Source organism: Chroicocephalus ridibundus, chromosome Z (assembly GCF_963924245.1).
Source record: "Chroicocephalus ridibundus chromosome Z, bChrRid1.1, whole genome shotgun sequence".
In the NCBI taxonomy this organism is placed as follows: Eukaryota; Metazoa; Chordata; class Aves; order Charadriiformes; family Laridae; genus Chroicocephalus; species Chroicocephalus ridibundus.
In genome coordinates this window covers 3,470,038-3,496,310 of record NC_086316.1, presented here as the reverse complement: position 1 = coordinate 3,496,310, position 26,273 = coordinate 3,470,038, and the positions used below count along the sequence as shown (strand labels likewise).

General features: G+C 41.1%; 1 protein-coding gene across 1 annotated transcript in view; it reads left to right on the top strand.

The window, feature by feature from the left end:
* ADGRV1 (adhesion G protein-coupled receptor V1) overlaps positions 1–26,273 on the top strand; it is a 290,661-nt gene that overhangs the window by 225,285 nt on the left and 39,103 nt on the right. The window contains exons 87-88 of the mRNA XM_063320199.1: positions 6,307–6,464; positions 21,006–21,127. Of these exons, the coding sequence (XP_063176269.1) occupies positions 6,307–6,464; positions 21,006–21,127 (280 nt within the window). The remainder of the gene's footprint in view (positions 1–6,306; positions 6,465–21,005; positions 21,128–26,273) is intronic.

Genomic DNA, 26,273 nt, shown 5'->3' with positions numbered 1-26,273 from the left:
TGCATCAGTTCATAGAAACATAAGTTTCTTAAAAAAAACCCAACACATACAACAAAGTTGTCTGCATGTTTCTTTCCCTGACAGAGGAGTGGAAAACAAAACACAGCACAAACACTAACCTTGTTGCTTAACGTATTTATGTAAAATGAGTACTGTTACAATATAAAACAAAAAAAGAGTGGAACTGTATAATCTGTTCAGGCTGAGAAATTGTTGGGTTCAGCAGGCTTTGAGGGTTCTGCTCTGAGGGTGTGCCCACCACCAATTTGGTCTCAAACCGTTGCTAAAATCAGCATTTTCCTGCACGCAGTTTTAAAGTAAATGAGCATTATTTTTTGTTTGGCTCTTAAGTGCTCTGCTTCAGAGTTCATTGGCTCATAAGCCACTCTGCGTTGATTCACTGCATTGATTCCACCATCGTGGTAGATGGCCATGTGCATAAAACATCAGCAGGCCCGAATCGTGCGTGCAGGGTCCCTGGACCAGCGCATCTAGCTTGATGCTGGGGGAAATAAAATACCACAGCGTTAGCTGGACACTCAGCTGCTTTGGGTTTGAACCTCACTGCCAAAAGCTGTAAAGGTATTTGATATAAAGAACAGCAGCATTCCAAAACAAGCGGAAAGTTGGATGAAGGACCAGAGGGAGCTGCATAAACTCCAGTAAGAATTATTACAGTAGATGTAGGCCCACGCAGGAGCAATTCATCAGGTGAAATTGCACTTATATATCTATCTATATCTGTATCTGTATCTGTATCTGTATCTGTATCTGTATCTATCTCTATCTCTATCTCTATCTCTATCTATCTATATATCTATGTCTATATCTAATCCACATATATATACATACATATATATAGCAGAGAACTGAGTTTGTTGGTGATTCTGAGACGCAGTACAAGAGATCGATGTTGTCAGAGGGGTATACTTAACAACTGTGTCAAAACTAAAAGCCCAGAGCTTCCACCTATTAAAAACCTATAATGTTTTCAAACGACGGTTTATTATCGAAACTGTGAAGCTGCCCAAAACATGAGAAGCAGACAATAAATACTATGAGTTCATAGAAGAAAGATATTTTAGGTTTTGGTATGTTGCTTAGATACAGGTCATACACAATTTTCTGAAGATAATTTGTCAGATTAACAACTTTTTAGCAAGTAATTATTTGCAAAAAACATTTCCATTGTCTGGCCTGCTCTGCACTTAGTACAAAAGCGTTGAGCATGTTCTAGAAGAAATATGAAGTGCCAACTCAAGGGTAACGTAGCCTTCTTCTACAACAAAACCAAAATCTGGAACAGAGCAAATTGCATTTTAAGAAAGCCCAGAGCGTGTGAACATCTAGAAGTATATGTAGATCATAACCTAACTTGCATATATTAATTTTTTAGCAATGTCTCATCTACTTTCTGAAGAATTTGCTGAGTAAGCATGAATAAATGATTCCAGCTTTGCCTTTCATTAGGTTATTTTAGGTACACCGACTTCTTTCTCCGCATGGAGGTGATGAAATACAAACAGAAGCGCAAATTTATGTGCCTGACCTTTGCCTTTTACCTTCCTGGTGTAACATGCGCGACATGAGCAAATTCACATGGTGCCACAGTTCTCCGTTCTGCGTGACAGGGGGCCCAAAGCAAGGGAGAAGCTCAAGAGCTGTCGAGCTTTGTGCCCAGGATTAAGCAGTAATAATGAAAATAAAAATAAATAATAACCAAAGAAATAGCAACAACAACAGGAATAATAACAATCTAGGTCTAGCTCCAGAGGGAAGCGCACGTGACAAGCAAAAGTCAAAAGGTTAGCTCCCTGCTGACAAAACTAAAAGAGAACACCAGATATTTTTTGTTAGACCAAAAGACTTGCAATTTTTTGTCAAACTTAACTTTCCATAGTTTCCAGATGCCTTTGGAGGAGATTGTCCTTAGAATTCAAGGCATGGCAATAAAGGAATGAATCTGTGCATAAGACATTGAGCTATTTTAAGTCTTTCTTGCTTAGAAGGGAACAAAATTTGTCATTCCTTGCATTGAATACCTTCCTTAAATGTTTTAATTAGTTCATATTTCCTTAACAATGTTGCCCGGTTGATTGTTGTGGAGTTTTTTTTGCTTTGTTTTTCTTTTGTGTTTTGTTTTTTTTTTTTCCCTTTTAAATATTAATTATATAATTGTGCTAACAAATAGTTCCAGTATACATCTTGTCAGTTTTTTTGTCTTTTTCCCTTAAAAATATTTGGAAAAATAAAAGAGGGCCTTCCATATGTTATGTAGCTTGAATCCCTCTCCAGATTTTAGGAAATGTTTACGGGTTTAAGGGTTCACAAAAGACTTCACAAATACACTTAAAGTGTCATATGAGAAGAAAGCAAGCCTAGCAATCCCTTTTTCATAGATTAGAAGCCGGGGTAAAACAAACCCAAGGTAAAGCCTTGATTCTGTCTAGGCAATAAGTGAGGTCATATTAATCAATGAATTGATTTACATGTATATGAGTTTCTGAGATTACATTTTTTCCAAAGGGAAAATCATATTGCCTGTTAATTTCTATGTCCTAATCTCCCCATATTTGTTGTTTTTAAAAGTATCATTTTAGATCAAATGAACATCAGTAGTAGGTCTCAAGAGAGAAAAAAAAAAAGTCATATACTAAAGCTTTTTCTCCTCATTCTAGTCCTAGTATAAAATACAATCTTATTGCTTGGTATTGAAGGAAAGAAATTAATTTTTTTTTTTTTCAGTTCTAAAATGATTAACTAAACATTTCATACTAGTATCGAATTATACCTTGAAGAAGACACATACTTCTAGTCTCTTTCATAGAATTATAATAGATACAGACCTACAGAGGGCTTTGGATAATGTGTTTAATGTTCTCATAAGTTGGAAAAAAAAATTTGTAAGTTAGAAATGTTTGAGATGGAAATAAATTGCTGTTTATGAGAAACGTGACTGTATGTGTGGAGTAGAGATCGGGAGGCTACCAGAGGGAGTCTTGAAGTTACTGAAAATAAATTAGATTAGCTAGAAATAGTGGAAGAGAATCAACCAATAGGAGTATGTTGCTGTTGAGGTTACCAGAGAAGTTTATAGTAATCAAAACAAAACCGGCGATCGAAACAAAGTCGATGGTCAGAGCAAAGTGGTCAAAACAGAACCAAAGTTGGACCATCCAGTCAGATAACAATACTCCAGAAGGGCAAGAGTGGAGGCAGCTTGGCATGAAAGCTGAAGAGTTGTCTTTTTGATGCTATAAGAGATGTAAGCTGGTAGCAAAACTTCTCACAACAGTCAGAGGGAAAAAATACAATTTGGTAATAGAAAGTGTTAATAGGAAGTCACAGAAACTTTGCAATAAGATGACCGTCTCTGAAGAAGCTAACAGTGTTTGATTTTTCTTGTCCCCATTGCACAAGGCATGTATTTCAATCGGTAACTGTGTTTTCTTTTTTTTTTTTTTTTTTATTACTCAGAGTCAAAACAAACAAAAGAAAAACCTTATACTTAGTCCAAGAAAGAAATGCAAAAAAACCCTTTATTATGCACAATGGCTCTGTCTTTCATGGATTAAAGACTGACTTTACAAAATCTAGTGCCTGTTTAAAAAAAAACAAAACAAAAAAGGCAACTTGCTTGAAGGCTATACTGCAGGAGATAATGCTCTTCTTTAAACAAGTAACGTTGGTAATTACGTAGTTCATTCCAGTTTCCACAGCAGCCTTTTTCTGTAGAATAGTTGGGTTCTGGAACACCAGATTAGTTGATGTGTTGGGACATTTTACTTCTATTCCCATCCAATGCTAGGAATGTGAGACACACCGCAGTTCCGTGTGACAAATGTGTCATGGTAGTGGAGTCATACATGTGTGTCCCTGGCGTCAAGTATGATAACTATTTTCAGTTGGTCCCTATTATGGTATCCTGTATGATTTCCAGCTTAAAAAATATCTTTCAACATATATTATTACACTTCTATATGTAAATAAAACTTACAGGAAGTAGTGGTCATCGTTGAATTGCTGGCCATTGCGCTCAAGAAAAAAATCCAAAGCAAGCTTTGTAGGTTAATACAGCTTTGTGTATTTCTTGTCTACATAGCTTTTCAGTGTCTTGTAGCAAGTACCTAGGGGTATTAGTAAAAGTGATTCTTCCCTCTAGGTTCTCATTTTTATGCTGCTTTCATTAACTGAATATAGAGGAGAGTTCACAGAAGACTTTCAAGGTGTGCAGATAGTTTTTTAAGAGTATACGTGATCTCTGAAATACAAAGAGTATAAAATTAAAAAAAATTACAGGTTTCAGAACATAAATACGATTTTATAGAAGAGTATACTTGTGCTAAGATTCTTGGCTTCATTATAATTAGGAAAAGCAGCATAGGTTATGGTAATATGCCTTCATGTCTTAATGCTAATTGGACCCACTCAAGAATGCATTTGGGGAACAAAAATAAATTTCATACCTAAGACGTGTTTAAAATTAGAAAGATGAAATGGATCATTTGTCATGTCCAGGAAACAACCGTGTTGATAGCAGGTCAAGAGAAGTGATCCTTCCCCTCTGCTCAGCACTGGTGAGGCCACACCTGGAGCGCTGCATCCAGTTCTGGGCTTTCTCAGTACAAAAGAGACATGGACGGACTGGACAAAGTCCAATGAAGGCCACCAAGATAAGTAAGGGCCTGGAGCATCTCCCCAGTGAGGAGAGGCTGACAGAGCTGGGACTGTTCAGCCTGGAGAAGAGAAGGCTCAGGGGGATCTTTTTAGTGTATATAAATACCTGTAGGGAGGGTGCAAAGAGGACGGAGCCAGGCTCTTTTCAGTGGTGCCCAGTGACAGGGCCAGAGGCAGTGGGCACAGGAGGCTCCATCTGAACATCAGGAAACACTTTGCTGTGAGGGTGACTGAGCACTGGCACAGATTGCCCAGAGAGGTCGTGGAGTCTCCATCCTTGGAGATGTACAAAAGCCATCAGGACATGGTCCTGGGTAACTGGCTCTAGGTGGCCCTGCAGGGCGTCAGACAAGGTGACCTGCAGCGGTCCCTTCCTACCTTAACCATTCTGAGATTCTGTGAAGCAAACAGTTTTAATTGCAATAGAGAGTTCCTACCTTCCTTGTTGCTTACCTACTTGCTCAGTGATGTTATCAGGTGGTATCTCAGCTTGGTGTCTGACCGAGCCTGTACCTTCTCAGAGAGTTGTAGAAGGTATCTAGATTCTGCTGGAAATGATTTTGGGATCCACTGAGAGTGCTCTGGAAGAGCTGACACGGAATGGAACCCCAGAGGCTTGCAGGACATGCTAGGCAGAGTATGCACGACCACCAAAACAAACCCAGAAGGTATACCAGTGAAACATGTACCCAGGCTCTTCTCAGATGTATGTTATACCAGCATTGACTCTAAGCTTATTTAGCAGACAAACAGAAGGGCTGGGTAAGTTACACCCTCTTAATAGGGATAGCAGTGACCACATACTCTCTAGACATACTGACTCCCAAGCTGTCCCTTGGGCTGCTCCGTTGTGCGTCATCTCGAGAGTAGGTCAGTGGCAGTAAAGCACATTCTGACCTCCAGGGACTTCACAGAAAACCCTGGTCTCTCATACTGTCGAGAGCTCTCTCTAGCTATCATCTCCGTATCCCTCAAGTCATCATCTTATATACGTGATTTGACTCTTTTTCAGGAATAACCCATGTTTCTGTCACATCTTTATAAATAATTATAACTTTAATGAATGGAAAGGGTAGGGAGAGACGGGACAATTTTTAAAAAATGGGAGGGAGTGAGCATTTGGCTGCAGTGTGCAAATGACATATAACTTCCAACAACTCGAGGAGGAATAGTTATCTTGCCTTTAAGACTTGTTCATTTATTTTAAAAATATATTTCTCAAAATTTAATTTGTGGTTTCAGGAGCTAAGTATAGAAAATTGCATAATGCCCTTTTCGACTTTGGTGACTAGGAGTGACCACATTAAATGAATATAGCATGCATGGAGTTTGTTGAAATATAATTTATTCCATTGCAACAGTTTAAATCTCTCCAACGTTGGTTAGGCTAAAATATAACATGCATACTTTTAAGGTGCAAATGTTATATTCCTTAAGATACGGTGAGGAGATAAGAACCAGCAGAACCCTATGCATCCTATCAAGGATGGGAATAGAGATAAGGAATTAGTGGTGTGTAAAGCATATCCTTTTCCAAAAAACATTTGTTTTTCGAAATTTCACTCATGAGTGTTCGAGGTGTCTGTTACGTTTATGAACAGCTTTTTTTTCCCCCATTTTTTCCATCAGGTGCTTCATTCCAAATGCCTACGCTGCTCTCTTCACCGCTGCTCTGGTGCCATTAATGTGCTTGGTGGTGGTTTTTGTGGTGTTCATCCACGCCTACCAGGTGACCCCACAATGGAAAGCGTACGACGATATTTTCAGAGGAAGAACAAATGCTGCAGGTATGGTTCGTTGCCGACCCCCGCACAAACAGGCTGGACTTTCAGAACGTACTGTCTGTTCTCGCCGGTTCAGAAAACCCCACTAGAAACCACAGTTCAGTAGATACCTACGCACTTGTTTAAGATTAGGCACGCTAGTGGTCCCTTTGAAGTCTGTGAAAGTACTTTAATGATGAAACTCATGCAGATGCTTAACTGTCTGAGGAGTGTAAAAATGTGTTAAACCCCAAACAAGAAATCAGTATCACTGGTGACGTCTAGTCTAGTAAAGAGAACAGCGATAAGGCACGGCACCGCCCTGCCTGGAGCACTGTGTCCTGCGTTTGGCGGGGGGTACGGAACAGAACAGCCCTGTCCTGGGGAAGGCTGGGGGACGCTCAGGAGCCGCGAGAGCTGGGGTGCGGGGCAGCCATCCCCTGCGAACCCCCCTCCCCGTGCTCCTCCGCTCGGCCCCAGGTGATGGGCACAGCTCCTGGCCCTGGTGTTTCCCAGCACATTCAGTGGCCGCGCAGCGATGCGCGCCGGCGTATTTGGAGTTAATGCCTCTGTTTTGAACTTCCCCAGCGTGGCTCGCAACTGAAACATGCTGGAGAGATCTGTCTCGTGCAAAACAGGAAGCATCGGTCGGTCTCCTCTCTTAGAACAGTTTCAAATACAATAATGTTCCCAAAATAAAGTTGCAGCAGTTCAGAACATAATAATAAGACACTCTGTGGGAAGCTTAGAATAATTCTTTTGCTTTCATGGTGGTTTTGGAAAAAAAAATCTGAGCTTTTTAAACAACTGCAAATATATAGATTTTTAATAGGAGTGTATCTATTTTCTCCCCGACTGCATGAAGCCAGTTAGATTTTATAAACTTGTGAAAGATTCTTGAATCATTTTTCCCAATTCATTAGATAAATATCATCTGAACTTAAAAGGGACAGTGTATTATTAAAAAATTCCATTGAGTAGTCCAGTGCTTGTAGCTGTTCAGATTTATAAAAAGTAAGTCTCTTGTTCAAATGCTCAAATTTCCAAATTTGTACTATTAAATGAGGGGCTGTGGGTTTTTTTGAGCATTTGGGTTATATAAATGTATTCCCTTTATGAGAAAATAAAAGAAAAATTATTATCTGGTCATTTCTTCAAATATTAATTTCTTTTTTAGTGGCAAAATGTCAGCTTGACTAAAAGCTATATGAATTTGAATAAGGTCTGATAAACATAGCTTATTAGTGTGATACTCAAGACCTTACTTGCACTTTACTTTTTTCTGATGTAAAAGGGACTGCCTGGAGCAATCATAGAGGTGGCTCCTTATTCGGTCTTAAATAATATACAGTTTATTTATTTATAAATAGCTTTTTTTTAGTATCTCTAAGGATGGAGATTCCACATTCGTATGTTGAAGGATAAGGCTTGTCTCTGAGCAGTTAACGCAAAACCCAAATACTGAAACAATACCATAAATAAAGTTGGCATGCAAAATGGCAGAAAGTACTTAAAGGAGCTATAGAAACATGACATCTAGAAGTGAAATAATGGGGTTGAAACAAAACTTTGTTTGATTTAATATAGGATTCAGGGTGGGTTGTTTTCTCCAATAGATTCTAGAAAATGTTATAGGGAATGCTGAGGTCCCAGAAGAAAAGGGGAAAAAAACATCAGTCAGAGAGGTATTCAATAAAATGTCAATAATAATGGGGTTTTTCAAAGCAGGTTGTAACTTCTACTACTTGTGTGCCTTCGTGGGAAACTGGCATTTTCCTACCATAGGGCTTTTGCAAGCACAAATGAAAGTACCTCGTGCAGTGTGGGTGAGGGCAAGTTGGAGAGAGGCTGTTTTAGAGACAAAAAAGTGCTACCTGCTGAGGTTTACAGTGCCTGTGGTTGTGTAAGGGCTCTCTGCGTAGCTGCGTTTATAGTATAAGCTTACAGAAAGAAAGGCCTGTGATTTCTCTGGTTTGTAACATTGCCTGTAACTACCTAACATGGTACTAACTGGTAACAAAAGGCCTCTGACTTTATGACTGATTATTTCTCTCCTGAAATTTGAGATGGTGGTAGTATATTTACATTATTTTTAATATTTTATGGGTATGTTGTTCTTTTAGAGGCATACCAAAGGCAGTTTGCAGTGGTAAGACCTATTACCACTCTTAAATTTTGACCCACTCTTTGGAGAAGTTCACTCCACTGCCATGTTCTTGCAAACTCAGTGGGACCTGCTGCTGCTTCAGCGTTGTTTTTGCAACCGCCACAGAGGACGCTGTGGGAAACACCGCACTTCCCAATGGCAAAGTTGCTTGCCATCTACTGCGTGATGGTATCTTGCTCCTGCAACAGAGAGGGGGTCCTGCGTCACACCACATTCGGGCTTCAGTGCAACTAACAAGATCCTGTGGGATAGGGAGGTCTTTTGGCAGCGATGCCTCTTTAAGTTGCACAGGCACCCATTATTTTGCTGTTGTTTACAGCAGTGAGGATGCCAGGGTTTCTCTCTGTTCCATCCAAAACCAGAGGAAAGTTGGACCCACCAAGCAGCAGTTGTCTATGTGTAGTGCCTTGTTCTATCTTGTCTCCGGCATTCATCCCCATATTGATTTCCTCCCTGTTTGGTCACCCACAACAATGAATTCCTACAGCAAAAAAGCCTTCCCCAGACTCCAGCCTGAGCTTCAGTACCCAAATTTCCCAACTTTGAACAGCGTGATAAGTAATGGAAGAAAAGAAAAAGAAAAAAGAATATTCAGTTCTTTGGAAAACTCTCTGCTCTCCATTAGTTACCTTCTCTAGAAAGAGAATAAAATTGTGGGTGAAAGGCAGTGTAAACAATTCTGACATATTGAGTGTAGGGAGCTGTAAACACAGAAAAAAATAGTTTTAAATATGCTTTTACTTTTACTAGTAATTGTGGACACCTGTTCATTTAAATTCCAGAGAGCAAAGAGTATTGCAGAATCAAGAAAGTAGCCTATGTAGACATTTAATTATCATTTACATACGTATTCATACAAACACCTATTTGCATGTGAATATTTGAACTGGAAGTGTTTATTGCCCTGCTGGGGGTCATTCAGCTAGAAAACAGTTAAAATTGCAGCGTGATACAGATGACCCTGCATGGATTCTGCAATAATTCATGCAAAACACTACTGAATGTTGCCAATAAATATAAAATAGCAAGGTGCCTTGCTTGCACATTACATTAAAACAGAAGAAAGGGTTGGATATGCAGATTTGAAAGAAAAATAGAATTGTTACCTGGCTTCCAAGTGTACATACTTTCGGTCGTTTCATAGATTGTAGGAAAAGCCACTTAAACTATAGCTGGTAATTCTGAAGTTCCATATTTGTGATCGCTACTTCACAAAGGCTATTATTAACTTTGAGAGAAATTCAATAGGAATAGAAACAGCAAAGTTTATCCTCATTTGTAGTTTATACTTTTTCCAAATAAATTGTATATGCAAGTGGCTAAGCTAAAAATTGAGACAAAATGTTTTCTTACTCTCTTTTCTCCTGTTGTTGGAATACTCCGAAGCTTGCCTTGCAAAGAAGGTTCATCTTGAGCTGCCAAGAATCACAGAATCACAGAATGGTTTGGTTTGGAAGGGACCTCAAAGCCCATCCAGTGCCACCCCCTGCCCTGGGCAGGGACACCTCCCACCAGCCCAGGTTGCTCCAAGCCCCGTCCAACCTGGCCTTGAACACTTCTGAAGATGGGACGTTCACAACTTCTCTGAGCAACCCCGGGCCAGGGGTTCACCACCCTCATCATAAAATGCATCTTCCTTATATCCATTCTAGATCTACCCTCTTTCAGTTTAAAACTATTGCCCCTTATCCTGTCACTACAGGCCCTGGTAAAAAGAGAATGTGTTGTTACCCAGGCTAAAGGGGACTCACACGTGATTTTGTTACTGAAAAATTTGCGTGCTTCTCATTGCCCTGTCTGGAAAACCAAATACGTGAGGTTGCCCTCTCACACCTTTTTTTACTGCTCCAGAATTGCTCTGTTACTAGCTGTGTTGTTTTGCACCGTAATTGGTATAGCTTGCTAAGGTCGGGAAATTTTCCTCAACAGTAGAAGGCTAGAAGAAAGGGCAATGGGAGAGTTGAGAATTTATTATCTTGTAGAGCAAGCAGCTCTCGCTCCCCAAAAGCGAGCGTTGGAAGATAGCGTGGAAGCTGATTTACAAAGAATGACAACTCTACCTCTTGTATATTCTTTCAAAGATGTGCATTGAGCTTGCAAGAAAAGAGGCTTCATAGAATCATAGAATCACAGGGTTGGAAGGGACCTCTGGAGACCATCCAGTCCCACCCCCTGCCAGAGCAGGGTCACCCAGAGCAGGCGGCACAGGAATGTGTCCAGGCGGGTTTGGAATGTCTCCAGAGATTCCACCACCTCTCTGGGCAGCCTGTGCCAGGGCTCTGCCACCCTCAAAGTGAAGAAGTTCCTCCTCATGTTTGTGTGGAACTTCCTATGCTCAAGTTTGTGCCCGTTACCTCTTGTCCTGTCCCCACGCACCGCTGAAAAGAGCCGGGTCCCATCCTCCTGACACCCACCCTTTCAGTATTTATAAGTGTCGATAAGGTCCCCCCTCAGGTGTCTTTTTTCCAGACTGAAGAGACCCAAATCCCTCAGCCTTTCTGCATCAGAGAGGTGTTCCAGTCCCCTCATCGTCTTGGTAGCCCCTTGCTGTCCTCTCTCCAGCAGTTCCCTGTCCCTCTTGAACTGGGGAGCCCAGAACTGGACCCAGCACTCCAGGTGTGGCCTCACCAAGGCAGAGCAGAGGGGGAGGATGACCTCCCTCCACCTCCTGGCCACACTCTTCTTGATGCCCCCCAGGATGCCATTGGCCTTCTTGGCCACGAGGGCACATTGCTGCCTCATGGCCATCCTGTTGTCCCCCAGGACTCCCAGGTCTCTTTCCACAGAGCTGCTCTCCAGCAGGTCAGCCCCAACCTGTCCTGGTGCAGGGGGTTATTCCTCCCCAGGTGCAGCACCCTGCACTTGCCCTGGTTGAATTTCATAAGGTTCGTCTCTGCCCAACTCTCCAGCCTGTCCAGGTCTCTCTGTATGGTGGCACAGCCTTCTGATGTGTCAGCCACCCCCCCCAGCTTTGTGTCATCAGCAAACTTGCCGAGGGTGCACTCTGTCCCCTCATCCAGGTCATTGATGAATATATTGAAGAGGAGTGGACCCAGTACTGACCCCTGGGGAACACCACTCGCCACTGACCTCCAACTAGACTCTGTGCCCCTAATCACGACCCTCTGAGCTCTGTCTTTCAACCAGTTATCTATCCACCTTACTGTCCGTTCATCTACCCCGCTCTTCCTAAGCTTCCTAAGCTTCAGTTAGAACTGACTGGGTTTGCCAGCCTTTCAGCAAACATGTTCTGTTGACTGATTATTCTGCTATATATAGAAACTAACTTCTCAAAAGCTAGCCTTGACAGGAGCCAAGTCAGAAGCGTGCATTGGATAAACAGCCTCTAGGTGAACTAATATTTAAGTTTTCAACAAGAAAGACTGCTTTTGAAGGAAATCAGGTGGTATAAAGCAGGATGGTTGTATTTGGCTGAAATAACAGGAGGTTGAAATAGGCATGTATGAGATGATTATTCTTTCTTCTTGACAGTCCTAACATGCAAATGCAGAAATTGGAGATGAATAAGATGGCGACCCAATATACATAATTTTCTTTTCCAACAGTTTGCTAACTTTTCATAATTTCACAAAAAATATTTGAAAATATAACTGAAAAATCTGAATTGAAAAATCACCTGCATTTTTACCTTTGTGAAGAGATGACCTCTATTGACTGAATATGGAGTGGCGTAATTTTCATGCCCTACACATAAATACGCAGTAGCATTTACGTGATTCAGACAGCATCATTGTAAATGTGCCAGAATTAATTTAAAGATTAAAACTTTATGTTGCCAAAATAGAACTTCATGAAGAATGCCTTAGATATTTAGATGTAAAATTTTAACTACCTTCTTGTGTCTTTCTTGATATAAATGTCTTTAATATTTTTATTGTCTTAGCAGTATGCAATTCCTGATCATGACAGAACATGCTGGATGGTTCACCTATACCTACTGCCATGTTATCTTCTCAAGAAACAAATAAGCCATACAAAATGCAAGTACAGGACATTCCAACCATGTTTCTGTGCTCAGGAAATGATACTGAGGCCAGGGCTTTTGATTCTAAGAGAGAATGTATATCTAAACCTGTAGTTACATGTCTTCCTTATCCTGTGAGCTAGATGCTAAAATATTTATCTTCAATTATAAGATACATATCATTTATCTAAGAGAATTGAAGGAACGGCGAACTGCAGAAATGCTTTCATCTTCAGATGACAATATGCATCTAGAAATCAAGAACCAGATGTTGGCTACCTCTGAACTAGGAGTTATGTACATTATTCACAGAATTCATCACAGTCACACATTGGATATAATATTTTAGTCTTCATAGTGCTCCAGGGGCTTTTCTTTTTTATAATTAGAAGGAAAACAAATCTTTGCCTCTGACATTTTTACAAATACAGTTAAGACGAAAGGCACAAGCATAATTACAAGCTGAAATAAAGAACAAAGATCTGGATAAGATAATAACTTCAATGCATCATCTGCACTCATGTAATTTAGGTTGTTTGCACAGTGCTCCACATGCCCAAATTACCTTTCTTCCCTTAAAGAAATCTGAAGAAGCAAGTTAATTTGCATAAGTTATGCCCGTACAGTTGTGAAATTAGCACTCATTTAATATTTTGCATAATACTTCTCAATAATTTTATTATATGGAGATAAGTAGGTACGACTTTTTCTTTCTTTTTTGATTTGCTGTTGTTCTGGGATTTGCCATGTCCCCTGCGTAACAGTAGTCAAATAAGCTATAATAAGATGCCTTCATTTGATTATACCATAAATTGTCTTAAAGATGTATGAGAAAGTCTGTCAAAAAAATGAGATTTAGTGAGAATGTTAGAGAGGCCATGTAGTCTTCCTGCTTACGGGGAGGTATGCTTCTCTTTTAATTTGAAATTCTTCCTTGCCACAAAGAGCAGCAGATCAAAAAGTATAAATGAAACAAAAATAATATTTTTACAGGTTTTCTCCTTCCTATTTTTACAAATTATCTATGAAAAAAATTGTCCAGTTGGATTTCATGGACGTTTACCTACCAGCTTTCTGATCTGCCTATCAGCTACTGTTAAATTCTGCAGATCTTTAACATTCCTAATCTGGACTCAGAAGTTCTGTCATGAGTCACTGATTGCATGTTGGTGGTACCGATGGTATTTTCGCCTTTGAACTCTATGAAGAAATCTGTTAGCTTCTTTATTTTGGCCACAAAATCCTGTTACCAAACGCCTTTTCTACAGCAGTTGTCAAAAGCAATCGGAGCCAGCAGGTTATGGAACACTATTATTCAAGTGTATTTAAAAAAAAAAAAAAAAAAAAGAAGGTTTGGTGGCATTTTCGTAGATCTGTTGCTAAGTTTAACCCATGACTTTTTAAGCAATAATCTGTAAATGTTTTACTAATTTAGGTCTCCCACGAATCAGTGAAATTCTGTGAAGCAATACATTCTCCCCAAACATCTAGGAAAAAATATGTTTGTAAAGATCTTTCAGGTTTTGCAGTAGGTCTTTATGTCTAGCCAAGAACAATTAAAAGTAATTGAAGTTGCATTATCAGTTTAACAACCTAAGGGGAAGACATATAGTAAATATTTATAGGTAAACTTAGAAGATCATTAAAGCTGTATTATTTAATTGCTTCTTTTATTGACTTTCCTATTTTTAGAAAAAAAATTAAACACTTCAGGCAATAGAAAAACACATAATATGGGCCAACACAGTGGTGAGAATATAAATATTTGGATACCATGTGAAAGTATAGTGCATTCTTTTTCTTCCATAGTCAAATCATCTAGAGGTTTGCTGCAGAGACATACCCAGCATTACACTTTTAATATTATCTAATAATTTTTAATAATTTTAATATTATTTAATAATTAATAATTAATATTTTACTATTATTTAATATTTGATATTATTTAATAATTTCCCATTTTATAATTTCTGTTTGATTTAACATCAAACAGAGGCCACAGAGATGCTCGAGGGCTGGAGCCCCTCTGCTGTGAGGACAGTCTCAGAGAGTTGGGGGGGTTCAGCCTGGAGAAGAGAAGGCTCCGGCGAGACCTTCCAGCCCCTTCCAGTCCCTAATGTGGGGAGAGCTGGGGAGGGATCAGGGAGTGTAGTGATAGGATGAGGGGAATGGTTTTAAACTGAAAAAGGGCAGATTTAGGTTAGATATTTGGAAGAAATAGGTGCCCAGGTTGCCCGGAGAAGCTGTGGCTGCCCCGTCCCTGGAGGGGTTCAAGGCCAGGTTGGACGGGGCTTGGAGCAACCTGGGCTGGTGGGAGGTGTCCCTGCCCAGGGCAGGGGCTGGAACTGGGTGATCTTTAAAGTCCCTTCCAACCCAAACCATTCTGTGATTCTATGGTTCCGTGAAAACAGGTTGTGGCAGGCACCATCGAATTATTTTTTCATAATCAAAAGGCACTACACAGGGATAAGAGAGGTTAGTCACGTGAACTGTCCCATCATTAGGTGAAATTACAGTTACATATATGAATCCACCTCAGTCTCCAACTGGCCATTAAGTGAACCATCAAAGGTGTGACAGTGGACTGCAAGGCTTCCACCTTTTTCTTCTTCATTCCTCCTCCTCCTCCCAGCCTTGGACTACCAAGAGGCATCACGGCTCTCAGAGCTCTCAGCGCAGGGGCAGCGGTTGGCAGGCGTCTCCTTCCCATGCTTTCCGAGATAGGTGTGCCCTGCGTATGGAGGGAGTTAGTGCCCAGGATACTTTGGACACTGGAAAACCATCACTCCCTTACTCTTTTTTCCTTTCTCTGCCGTGTCTGAACCAGCTCTGCTCAGTTGGTACAACCTATTCCAGGCCCCAGCTATGAATCAATTTTAGGCAATCTCATTCTGTGTTGTGAAATTTTGTATTTCTCCCCATTTTTCTACTCCTTTCGGGCACGTAGGTGTGACAGCCATTGCAGTTCTCATTTCTGAAGGCGTCATGCCAGAGGGTGGCCAGACCACAGTCCCAAAGGTGGTAAATTCTTTGTGGACCTCAGTAAACTGCTGCGACCTGTTAGGTAAAAGCTCTAAATACATGAGCCTCATCATCACATTATTTCTTTGTGTAGGTCCGTACAGATGTCTTACAGCACAGGAGGAGATCGAACTTAAACTTGTCACCATAGTCCTTCTTTTGAGGTCTATTTCAGAAATACAAAACTCTGTGGGTTTCCTTTGTTACAGATTTAAAACCACTGTAGGTGAAAGCATAGCTGTTTGGAAATGCTCCGCATTTTTTGTTTGCGTCTGTTTCTTCTTCTTTCTTCTGCTATAAGGAAAAACAAACAACAAGCACAAGGCTGACAGCTGTTTCAGCTGAGCAATCTGGCATTTTATTACCTGAATCTTATGCTATTCCTGTGGAGTTCCTTCCTTGGAGTTAGTTCTGAATTATCAAAGTTCACCGCAATTGGTTCAAGATGAGGTTTTGAAACAGAAGTCCCCTGAAGACTACTAAATAGAATGAAACTGTGTCAGGTCCAGGAAGCTCCCGAGTTGTAAATGGGAGAATTGCTGGGAGAAATATCACATCTGGCCAGCTTTTTTGGCCTTTGGAGGCAAGGCCAGATAAACTTCTGTTCATACCCAGTACAGCTTTTTAGGTTCCCATTGAGGTAAACACATTTTTCCAGCATTTTAATACATTTCCTAATTCATGATTTTTGTAATCTAATCCAAACCTGTCATGAAAATATTGCAGCCTATCTTTCAAGTTCTCACCAGCATTGTTTGTATGTAAATGGCTGGAAAAAACCTTGTGTTTACTCTAAGAACTCCCCTACTGCAGTAAAACTACAGTTTTACCACCCATAAAAGCTGACTACAGTGTACCGCAGCTCTCAGAAGAGTAGGTATTGCAGGAAAAAACAGCAACACAAAAAGACACGAGTTAATAAGGAAAATAACCTTTTCTCAGCAATGGGGAAGAAGTAAGAAATGGTGGGCACGTTTAGTTGTTTGTTAAATTGAAAGTATGTAATTTCATATACCAAGCTGGACTACGGTAAGTTTTCAAATTCTAAGAAACCGCGACTAGAGCTGCATAAGCTGCATTTATCTGTATTGAGTGGACAACTCTGCCAATGTTTCTTAAGCTTGTAGTTAAGGAAGAGGGGAGATGTTTCAGGGAGAGGCGTGAACGGTCGGGCTGGTGATACATGCATATATACATACATAAGGAGTGAGTGGATGGGCTGTTGCTTGCTTAAACAAAATCTTTCACTGTGCCTAGTACTAACAAAAAGTAATGGTGTAAAAAAAAACATATGGACCAGTATGGTTTGAATATATAATGCCCAAGAGAGCTCCTTGACAATGTCTCCCCTACATCACACTGATGCTGAGGCTCCACGGCAGCCCTCTATGTGCCAAGGTTTACTCAAGTAGTCCAAAGGTGACGGCTTGCACTTGGATTTAGAGTAAAAATCTTGTCCGTGAAACTTCGTCTGCTCAGAAATACGCTTTGAGTTTGTTTGGGAGGGGGTTGTTGGTTTTCTTTCCACAGGAATGAAACCACAGGTAACTAGACTGTCTATTTTTGTTCACTTCAAGCCCATTTATTGGCATCCTTTTGCTTTATGCAGTGCTGTTGTTACAAACTTAAAATAAATTGTTGCTGGTTTTCTGATATGTTTGTTCTGGTAATTGGGCTTTTATTTGATTAAATGCAACAAATGGTTTGATGAAAATGGGCGAAGAGGATTGAAACAGCTGAAACTAAATGCTGCCAAAGTTTCAACTCTGTATTAACCCTTTACAATACTGATAATGAAGCAATTGTTACTGAGAAAGATAAAAGCAGAATCGCGAACTGTACGAACATTCAGGATCTGACAAAAAGCAAGTATCTCCAGAGCATCTTTATTGTTATAATGCATACAGAAATCGACGTGTTTGCACTGAGTAGCATTCATTACGTAAAGTTCTGTCAGAATTGCCCAAGGTACACTCCACAGAGGTCTTCGTAGCTTCAGTGAGGTTGGTTCTGGTTTTACCTGTGGTAATTTCATTCTGGTGAGATGGTACTGAATTTATCAAATTTCCCCCTCACATACACCTGAATGTAATAATGTCAGATCATTGTACATCAAAAGTATATGATCTAGATATCATATTGCTCCATTTCCTCTGGCTTTACGTACACAGCTATTTCAGCCATCCATGGTTTCAACAGCCTAGAGGTGCTAGGTTATGATTAATATTGTGGTATTTTTCCTTGGGTGATGTTTATGCACTAGACGCAGAAATCACGGTGTTGATTCATGGTGCTTGTTCTGCTGCCTGCAGTTTGCCCCTCCGCCGTTTGCTTTCTTCTCTCCCCTGCCCCCCACCCCCGAGTCGAACCATATTGCAAAGTCATACAAAAGCCAAACCATTATTCAGTTTCCCGAGATAATTTTCTTCATTGTTCGCTTCGCTCTGCGTGCAGCATTTAGAATTGTATGCATTAGTGATCGTTAGTTGGCAGTCCATTGTATCAGTTGAATTTCATAAGTAGCTAAAGTTTATTGCATGATTTTGAGATTTAAACAAGAGGATGATATCATTCCATTCATATCTGTGCACTAATACATCAAGGAGTTGCTCTACAGATAATTACTGAATTTACCTTTAGAATCACATTTACATGATGTATGTTTTCTTATTTTTTTATTTTGGTAAATTTCGTTATTATAACTTCAGGAACTTTGAGGTTAACAGTTCTTTGATGGTTTTTATGGTGAACATCATTGTTAAATACACAGCCAGTAAGTATTTGGATTCATTAGTGTACGCAATGTAGGATAAAGAGAAATACTTAATGCTCTGCTTCTTACTGTACTACCTGGTACTTTAGAGGGCTTTGCATTTTTAATTATTGTAAAAGCATCGTGATGTTGCCCAGGTATATTAGTAGCTGTTGTAGAAAAGTTTGTTTCAATATCCATCAAGGCCACAAGGAATTTTTCCATTGTGCCCCAGGGACTTTGAGATGGGTGCTTTGTGTGCAGGGGATGCTGATGTCTGTGGAGTGAGGTGTGAGAAATACATTGCCTTTCCGTTCTACTCATGTAAGAAAATCGACTTCCTCCCAGACAAATGATCTTTAAGGTCCCTTCCAACCTAAGCCATTCTATGATTCCAAATAACCAGGGTGCATAGCCTTCATCTCTTTCCCCTGATGCTTCTCTGAAAAATACACGTGTATTCTAGTGTTATGGTGTGGATCAGGGATGGATTGGGAAGTCTCAGGCCTTTAATATAAATTTTGGCCAGACCTCACCTCACCATGGGACGAGTGATGCAGGTGCTTAATGGGCATCGGTTGCCATTTGAGACAACCAAGGTTATCCAGTCTGGCCTCCAGCATTCCCTTCGCAAGGATGGGTCTTCCACAGGTCCTGTGTTGCATGTACTGACTGTGTACAGATCCTTTAGGTCCCCTGTGATATGAAACCCATGAATAGAATGTGCAACCTGCTCTAGGTGACCCTGCCCTGGGGGGTTGGACTAGATGATCTCCAGAGGTCCCTTCCAACCCCTACCATTCTGTGATTCTGTGATTCTGTGAATGCCGTTCTAAGGCACCAGCACCACCCACGATGTCCCCTCAAGCCCTGCTGGAGGTCCCTATCAGCCTGGGGCTCGCGGTTCTGCATCCTCCCATTGGCTGGGAGCGAGCTAGCAAGCCTGCACGCATGGAAATAGCCAAGCTGGAGAGGATTTATATCATGTCCTCAGACATGATTGGCAGGACAGGAGCACCTTAATGATGATTAGAGCTGAGCTTTCAAACAACTTCACGTAGGGAATCTGCTTTTCTTAATGCTGCAATGGCCCTTATTATTTTTCAGTAAAAACAGGTAGGGGTGGTTTTGTTTGGGGGTTTTTTTTTATGATTTTGTTGTTGTTGTTGTTGTTTGGGGTTTCTTTGTTTTTGTTTTTGCCACAGAAAAAGCAAGGCCTTGTTAAGTGCTCCTAAGAAGTAAGTGTATTTTAATACTTTCATTTTATTGCCTCTAGTCCTACGTTACAACTGCCCTAGCATAATGCTAATTTTCATGTGTAGCACAGTATCTTATTATAATTCACTAAGAAAATACGTATCTTTGTTAAATGCGCTATCAAACGGTGGTTGCAGAACAGCCTGGGCTGAGGTTTGCACCCTGAGTGTTATTAGGCTTTAACAGGGGAAACGTCAGGAATACAGCGCCTGCCCGCATTGTGCTTCGAGTCGTTCCTTGTTCATAAAAATACGCACATGCGTTTCTGCTAAAGCAATACTTACAACCCTGAAGCAGCTGCTGCCTGCCTCGCTGGAAGCTGGTCTTGACTTTGGCTCTTGCCTGTGTTCAGAAGGCACTTGGTCTTTGTACAGTATTAAAGAAAATGCCTAAAGTGCTCCCAAACTGCTGTTTTTAGGACGGTGCCTGTCAAAAGTACGTCCCCGTTCTTTGCTGATGCCACATGGCTACCGGGGAGAGGGGCAATGCCTGGGCGAGCACTTTTGTCCACAAAGTGAGCAGACCTGGGCAAACATGGACTTTGAAGTCTGCCGCGGATACGGTCAACACGGCGGCGGGGGGGGACACAGCAGGAGTGAGCTGGGGGTGAAAGCTAACTTCTGCTGTCCTTTCTGCAAACTTTGTCCACGCAGACACCTTCCTGCCAGCCTTCCTGAAATCTCTTTACAGTAGGGAATATAAAATGCAGCTGTATGTGCGTGTGTGCTTAAGGACGGGTTCTGCATGTGTTTTGGAAGGTGGACGAAGCTAAGTGGTGCCAAGCCCCTGTCTGGGGGGCTCCTCGACTGAGTGGAGGTTGACACTTAAAGTTTTGCAGGGTCCGATGCCTTCTTGTGTTCGGTTTGCAGTGAAAGTAACAACAAATCAGAGAATAAGCTATTTGTATAATTTCTATACAATTCTATACGCTGCCAGAGCTGTAGCAGTTTTTTCTACTGACAATGCTTTGGTTCTTTTTCCCTTTCCCCTCAATTCTTGAAAATCCGTTTCCTCCCAAAATTTCCAGAGTTTGCCAAGAGCTCTCCCGTCCTTTCCCCGAGGTCAGTGTGTTTTCCTACCCACAAAACACCCATGCCCGGTTTGCTGAGCTGGGCTGTGCCCCCCTCCGGCCCCTCCATCCCCCAGCCCCACAGCCGACCATGTCCTTCTGCTGGTCTCCTGTCCCCAGGGGGGGTCCCGAGAGCCCTGGGACCCCCACCCAGCTCGGGTAGGAGACGGGGCTGCCCATCGCTGGAGAACGAACTCCAAGGTTGTCCAGAGATGGCAAAAACCACCGCGTCCTGCGTCGCTAATGTGATAAAAGTGGTGGGTTTTTTTTCCCCAGGGCGCACCAGCTGCAACGCCGTGTTTGTGTTTTTTCAGAGATCCCCTTGGTCTTGTACCTCTTTGCCCTAATTTCTGTCACCTGGCTGTGGGGAGGACTGCACATGGCTTACCGGCACCTCTGGATGTTAGTCTTCTTCATCATCTTCAACAGCCTGCAGGTAAGAGCCGGCGCCTTTTCCTTCGGTCCCCTGGCAGGGGTGGGGGCCATCCCCAGCCCTCACAACACGTTTGGCATTCGCCAGCAGAACAACACCCAGAAACACGTTCTGACGCGGTGGAGGTGTTAGTTATGTATTCCGTTTACTCCTCAAATTAACATGCAGAATGCATATTAAAGCAAGGGAAGCGTTTTGAAACAATGGCAGTATAATTGCATAGATTTAATTTCATAGCTAATACACTGGGAAAGAAAATTGCTTGCTTCTATATTTAATGTGTTATTGAGATAAGTATACCAGTACAACCGAAATGTCTGCAGCCTTTGCAAAAACGCTACTGAACACAAACCAATATTCTGTATCTGTTAACTCTAATATAAAAAAACCCCAAAACAACACATAGATATAAAAGTATATAGCACTAATATTGAATTTTTGCCATTATGAGGTGTGAGGCTTAGTTTTTCTCATGCAGCATGCATATTGGTAAAGTGAAGTTCTTTTTCAATGGAAAAATCAAATATAGACTGGATGTTGCTTATTAGTTACAAAACACGCAAACAGCCCTTTGCAAAATTTTACATGTGTAAGTGCTGCCAGTGGACTCAGTACTGCGTGACACTGCGTTCAGTGCCGTACTGCACATTGCAGAAGTGTTTGCAGAGTAGAGGTTAGTACATCACGGATGGGAAGATGCCTCTGATGCCTGAAAACAGTGAAATTAAGAGGAATTTAAAAATATATATGTATCCAAATCTATGGCGTGCAAATTCCTCTGCCATTTTTAGAATAGAAATACCTGTGAGAATATGTGTTATTTTCCAACATTAAAAATCCTTGTACCTCGTTAAATAAAAAAATAATTTAAAAGGTGTGTCTTCACAAAAGAGATTTATTTTAGGTTTTAATTGAAAAGGTGGGAGTTTCCTTAAGCAGCCATCTAATATTTTCAAAATGTACATCTCAGACGTGATTTTTTTTAGATTCAGAAAAAAGATCATAGAATCACAGAATCTTCATGGTTGGAAAGGACCTTGGAGATCATCGAGTCCAACCATGTAGCGTGTTCTCCTCGTGATACATTTGATTATTCAGTATATATTGTCACTTAACTGCTCTGTGTATATCGGCATATATTGGCACAAATTAGTTGTGACGAGTTTTTTTCTCTGTGCAGTGAGGTGAATAGATTTGCTGCAGTAATTGCCTGCAGCGTAGACATGAAGTTGCTGTCTTCCAGTGGGACTGCCGCAGCTCTGCAGGACTGTCAGAAGTGCCAAAGCACATTCCCCCCCTTTTCCTCTGCCCTCTCTCAGGGTACGGGAGAACCCCCACGGGAGTTTTAGCACCACAACTGCAGCTACTGCAGCTTCATAGTGAAACTTCATGCATTGATGTAAAGCGTAAAAGCGTGGTGACGCGTGTGTGTACGTGTAGATACACAGAGATATATTTTTATATACCCTTCCTTACTGTCTCCCTTCAAAGAATTATTTCTAGAATCCAGTCGAGGTTTGTGTTGCATAGATCTGTCTCAGATAGATACAAATTTCTGAAATGGGTAATTCAATATAATAGAGTTTTTATGGCAGAGGTAAAACAGCGCCAGAGTGCTGTAGTATGCATGGGTATTCGCTTTAAAATAAAATTACTTTATTGCCAGTGCAAATTGAAAGGAGAGGGATATGAGTACTCTATGAAAATTGTCATTCTTGGCCAGACTGTTGACCCTTCTGCGTAATTGCCGGAAGAGACTTTATATTAGTTTGCTTTATATAACTTGAAATTTCATTTTATTCAAGTAAAGTTCAAAGCCACAGAGTTATTGTTATTTTAATTAATTTTGTCATTTTCAAGACATCCATTCGTGCAATAGGACCAAGAAGTAAAACAGGATGTTGAAAGCCAGCCGTGTGAAATACGAGGCCCACAAGGTCCGTGGGGGATTTGTTGCACTAGTGGTCCAGCGTGATGGCAGGTGATATGGAAAACACAGATACAAAAGCATGCCTAGAATAATGTTTAAGTCATGACCGCTATTAGAGGTGCACCACTGCGTGACTCCAAAGTTGGGATTTTGCTTAAATCCAGCTAAAAGTGAGATGGTATCAGCAATATTTGCATTTCTAAATCTATGTGAAGTTTTTCAGTTGTTTATATTTAATTCTCTTCATGTGGTTTTGTTTCCATTCATGCACTCTAAAAATATTTGAGCTTCAGAAGTACTTTTTTTTGTTTCTTTTATTAGCTGATCTTTGGTTGCTGACTGCTCTCTTATCAGCATTGCTTGTCCATACAAAAGTTTAACGCCAATAAGACCTGCAGAGATAACTCTTGTCTGTTTCTGCTGGAACTTTTGTGGCGTACTATAATGTCAGAAATATTTCTACCATAATTTCATGCAACTGAAGGAATGCATAGTTCTGTATGTATTGTTTTGTTACTCAATGACCTGACATAAACAACTTTCACTACCAAGAGCTATACTTGTCTGTTGGCTGTATCCTGCAGCAGGTGGTGCACCAAGGTCCAATAACCTCTGCCAGCAGGTGCATTTGTAGTCTTTCAGAGTCACGGCCCCAGTTGCGTCTCCACCCTCAGTTGGACAGCTGGGAAATAAATATATATTCAGAAACTCTGTTTGAAATTCTTCAGAGGAGCCAGGAAACGGAAAATTAAGAAGCCAGGTAGTACAAGCTTCACTCTCCATTGGGTGGCTGGCCTTACGTTGTTGTCATTGCCGTGCAACGCCACGCACGGAGCACAGCCTGGGTTCCACACTCGGGGCGATGCCGGACTGCCCGCATTGCCCTTCCGCCCGTAATTCTTCCTTTAACTCTCCACCAACACGAGCTCCTGCTTCACCAATAAGGTGCCGTCCCTTTTGTTTTGGCATCAATTCATTTGGCTTCTTGCCCTATACATACAACATAACTGTAGAGGTCAGCTGGCCTGCAGGAGATACTGCAGCATCTCTACCGAAATCACATCAATATTGATCTTCCGCATCAAAAGGAGGAGATCTGTTGTTTTAGTTATTCCTAGCCCTGGAGGATCTGTAAAACCTCGAATATTAAATAAATTTTCCTTTATTGAAAGGAGATACAAAAATTTCAAATGTGTAATCTCCACCTGATTGATATTTCAAATTAAAATGTGCAGGTCTGTAGCTGTAACTCAAACAGCAGTAAATAAAAAAATTTCCTTCGAGATATGAAGAGCTCAAGAACTTCAGGCTTCCCATTTTAAAAACAATCCTCTTTGGGAATTTTCAGGCATAAAATGTAAAAGGACAGTACCCACTACCTTTTATTACTAGACATTGGAAATTACTATTTAAAGTATAATGTTACCAAACATTTAAAAGGAAAAGACACATTTTTAGTGTTGGGTACCCTGAGAACAGTAATAAAAAATGGAGTAGCTCTTTCACAGCCCTATAGTTTTTACATTTGTTCGTTTGTTTTAATAGGTGATTGTCTTCAGTGCTTTGTAAATCTCTACAATAAAACAAGTTTAAAAAACATTTCCTGGAATACCCCCACATTTTAAATAACCGCCCCACGTATATTGTTCTCCTGTTTCAAAGTTAACATTTATCTAATCAGGAAACAGAAAAACAGACGTGTGAATCACGTGACCAGACATGCCGCGTGAAATGAAAAACAAGGAAGGAGCAAGGTGAATAGTCTGTAAATTTCCTTAATCTGTGCTTTTCATCAAATAACCAGATGCACCAAATTGTCTTAATTAGAGAAAATGTCAGTGTGCAAACTGTTTGGCTAGGAGAAAATTATGTATTACGAATACTGAACAGTGAGTAAATGAAGGTTGTGCTGGAAGCAGGTAGAGCTTCATAAAGCTTTTGCAGACCACGCGCCCAGTAACGAGGGGCTGGTCTCGGGGGGACATGCGCCCTTCTGAGAGGTCCTTCAGGCCACCGAGCTCGCAGGTTCACCCACGACATGGACAGCCATGTCCAGTCTCCTTTGAAGCTTTAATCTCAGCCCAGATATTTGGGAATGGGAGAGGAAAATGGGCCGTAACGGTGGATAACACATTTTGATAATGATTTTGAGGGGAACTAGCTGTCTTGTAGAGCATGCTGTTGGCCCCTCGTTCCCACACGTTATGTCTTTATCAGCTCTGAGAATTGATAATGATTGTTAAAACGAGGCCATTTTTCTGGAATAAAAAGTTGTTTTACTGTTTATTGGTGGGCATTTCTGTTATATAATGTGCCCTATTTCAGTTGGAAAGCAATTCAGCATTCATTAAGAGCTTTTCCTCAACAAGAATGAGAAAATGCAATAGTTTACGAGAAACAGACCTGCTTCCCTGCTGCTCAGGAGCAACAGACCGTGTAACAAAGCAGAACGTTACCCATTAATATGTGCTGGGTATCCAAACGGATTCAACTCAGGAGGCTGGAAGGGCACTGCGTGTTATCCGATTTAGTTGTTTAGCCATGTGACATACATTTCCTAGGACATGCACTTGATAGAAGAATCATCCACTAAGGACAAATTGTTTCCGGGCACTTCCTGCGGGAAACGGTTCCCATCAGAGACGAGTTTATAATACGAGCTATTCTAGCGCACGGAGGGGAAAGCTAGTCCTTTCCCTGTAGCTTCTAGAATAAACATGCAAAGTGCCCTATGGGGGGACAATAGCCGACTTACAAAACAAAAAAAAAATTTAGAAAAGCACAAGAGGAAAAGGGCAAGTTGCGTGTTTGGGTTATCTGATGTTTTGAGCTCCTTGGCAGTATGCTCCTGCTTATATTGTGTTGCAGCATCTGTCTTGCAGAAACATACTCCAAGCTCTCAAGCGAAGGGCCTCGGCTCCTCATCTTTTCACTTGCAAAAGCGAGAGGAACGTTTACCTCTTTTCTTTGCATATGACTGCCTCCGTGGATTTATTCAGGAGATTATTTGCTGGGGTCAGGAGTGAAAAAATAAGCTGGTGTTTTATGTGCTTCTCTCTAAGGGTTAGGATTTTCTCAAGCCGTTTTGCATATGCTGTGCTCGTATAGATGATGGCCGTGTTTTTCGTGCGGTTAGGGGGTGTTTCTGGTTTGTACAGCTAATGTCATCAGCGGTGTGTTTGCCGTTCGATGGATCCAAAGTTCAGGGCGGTGGGTGGA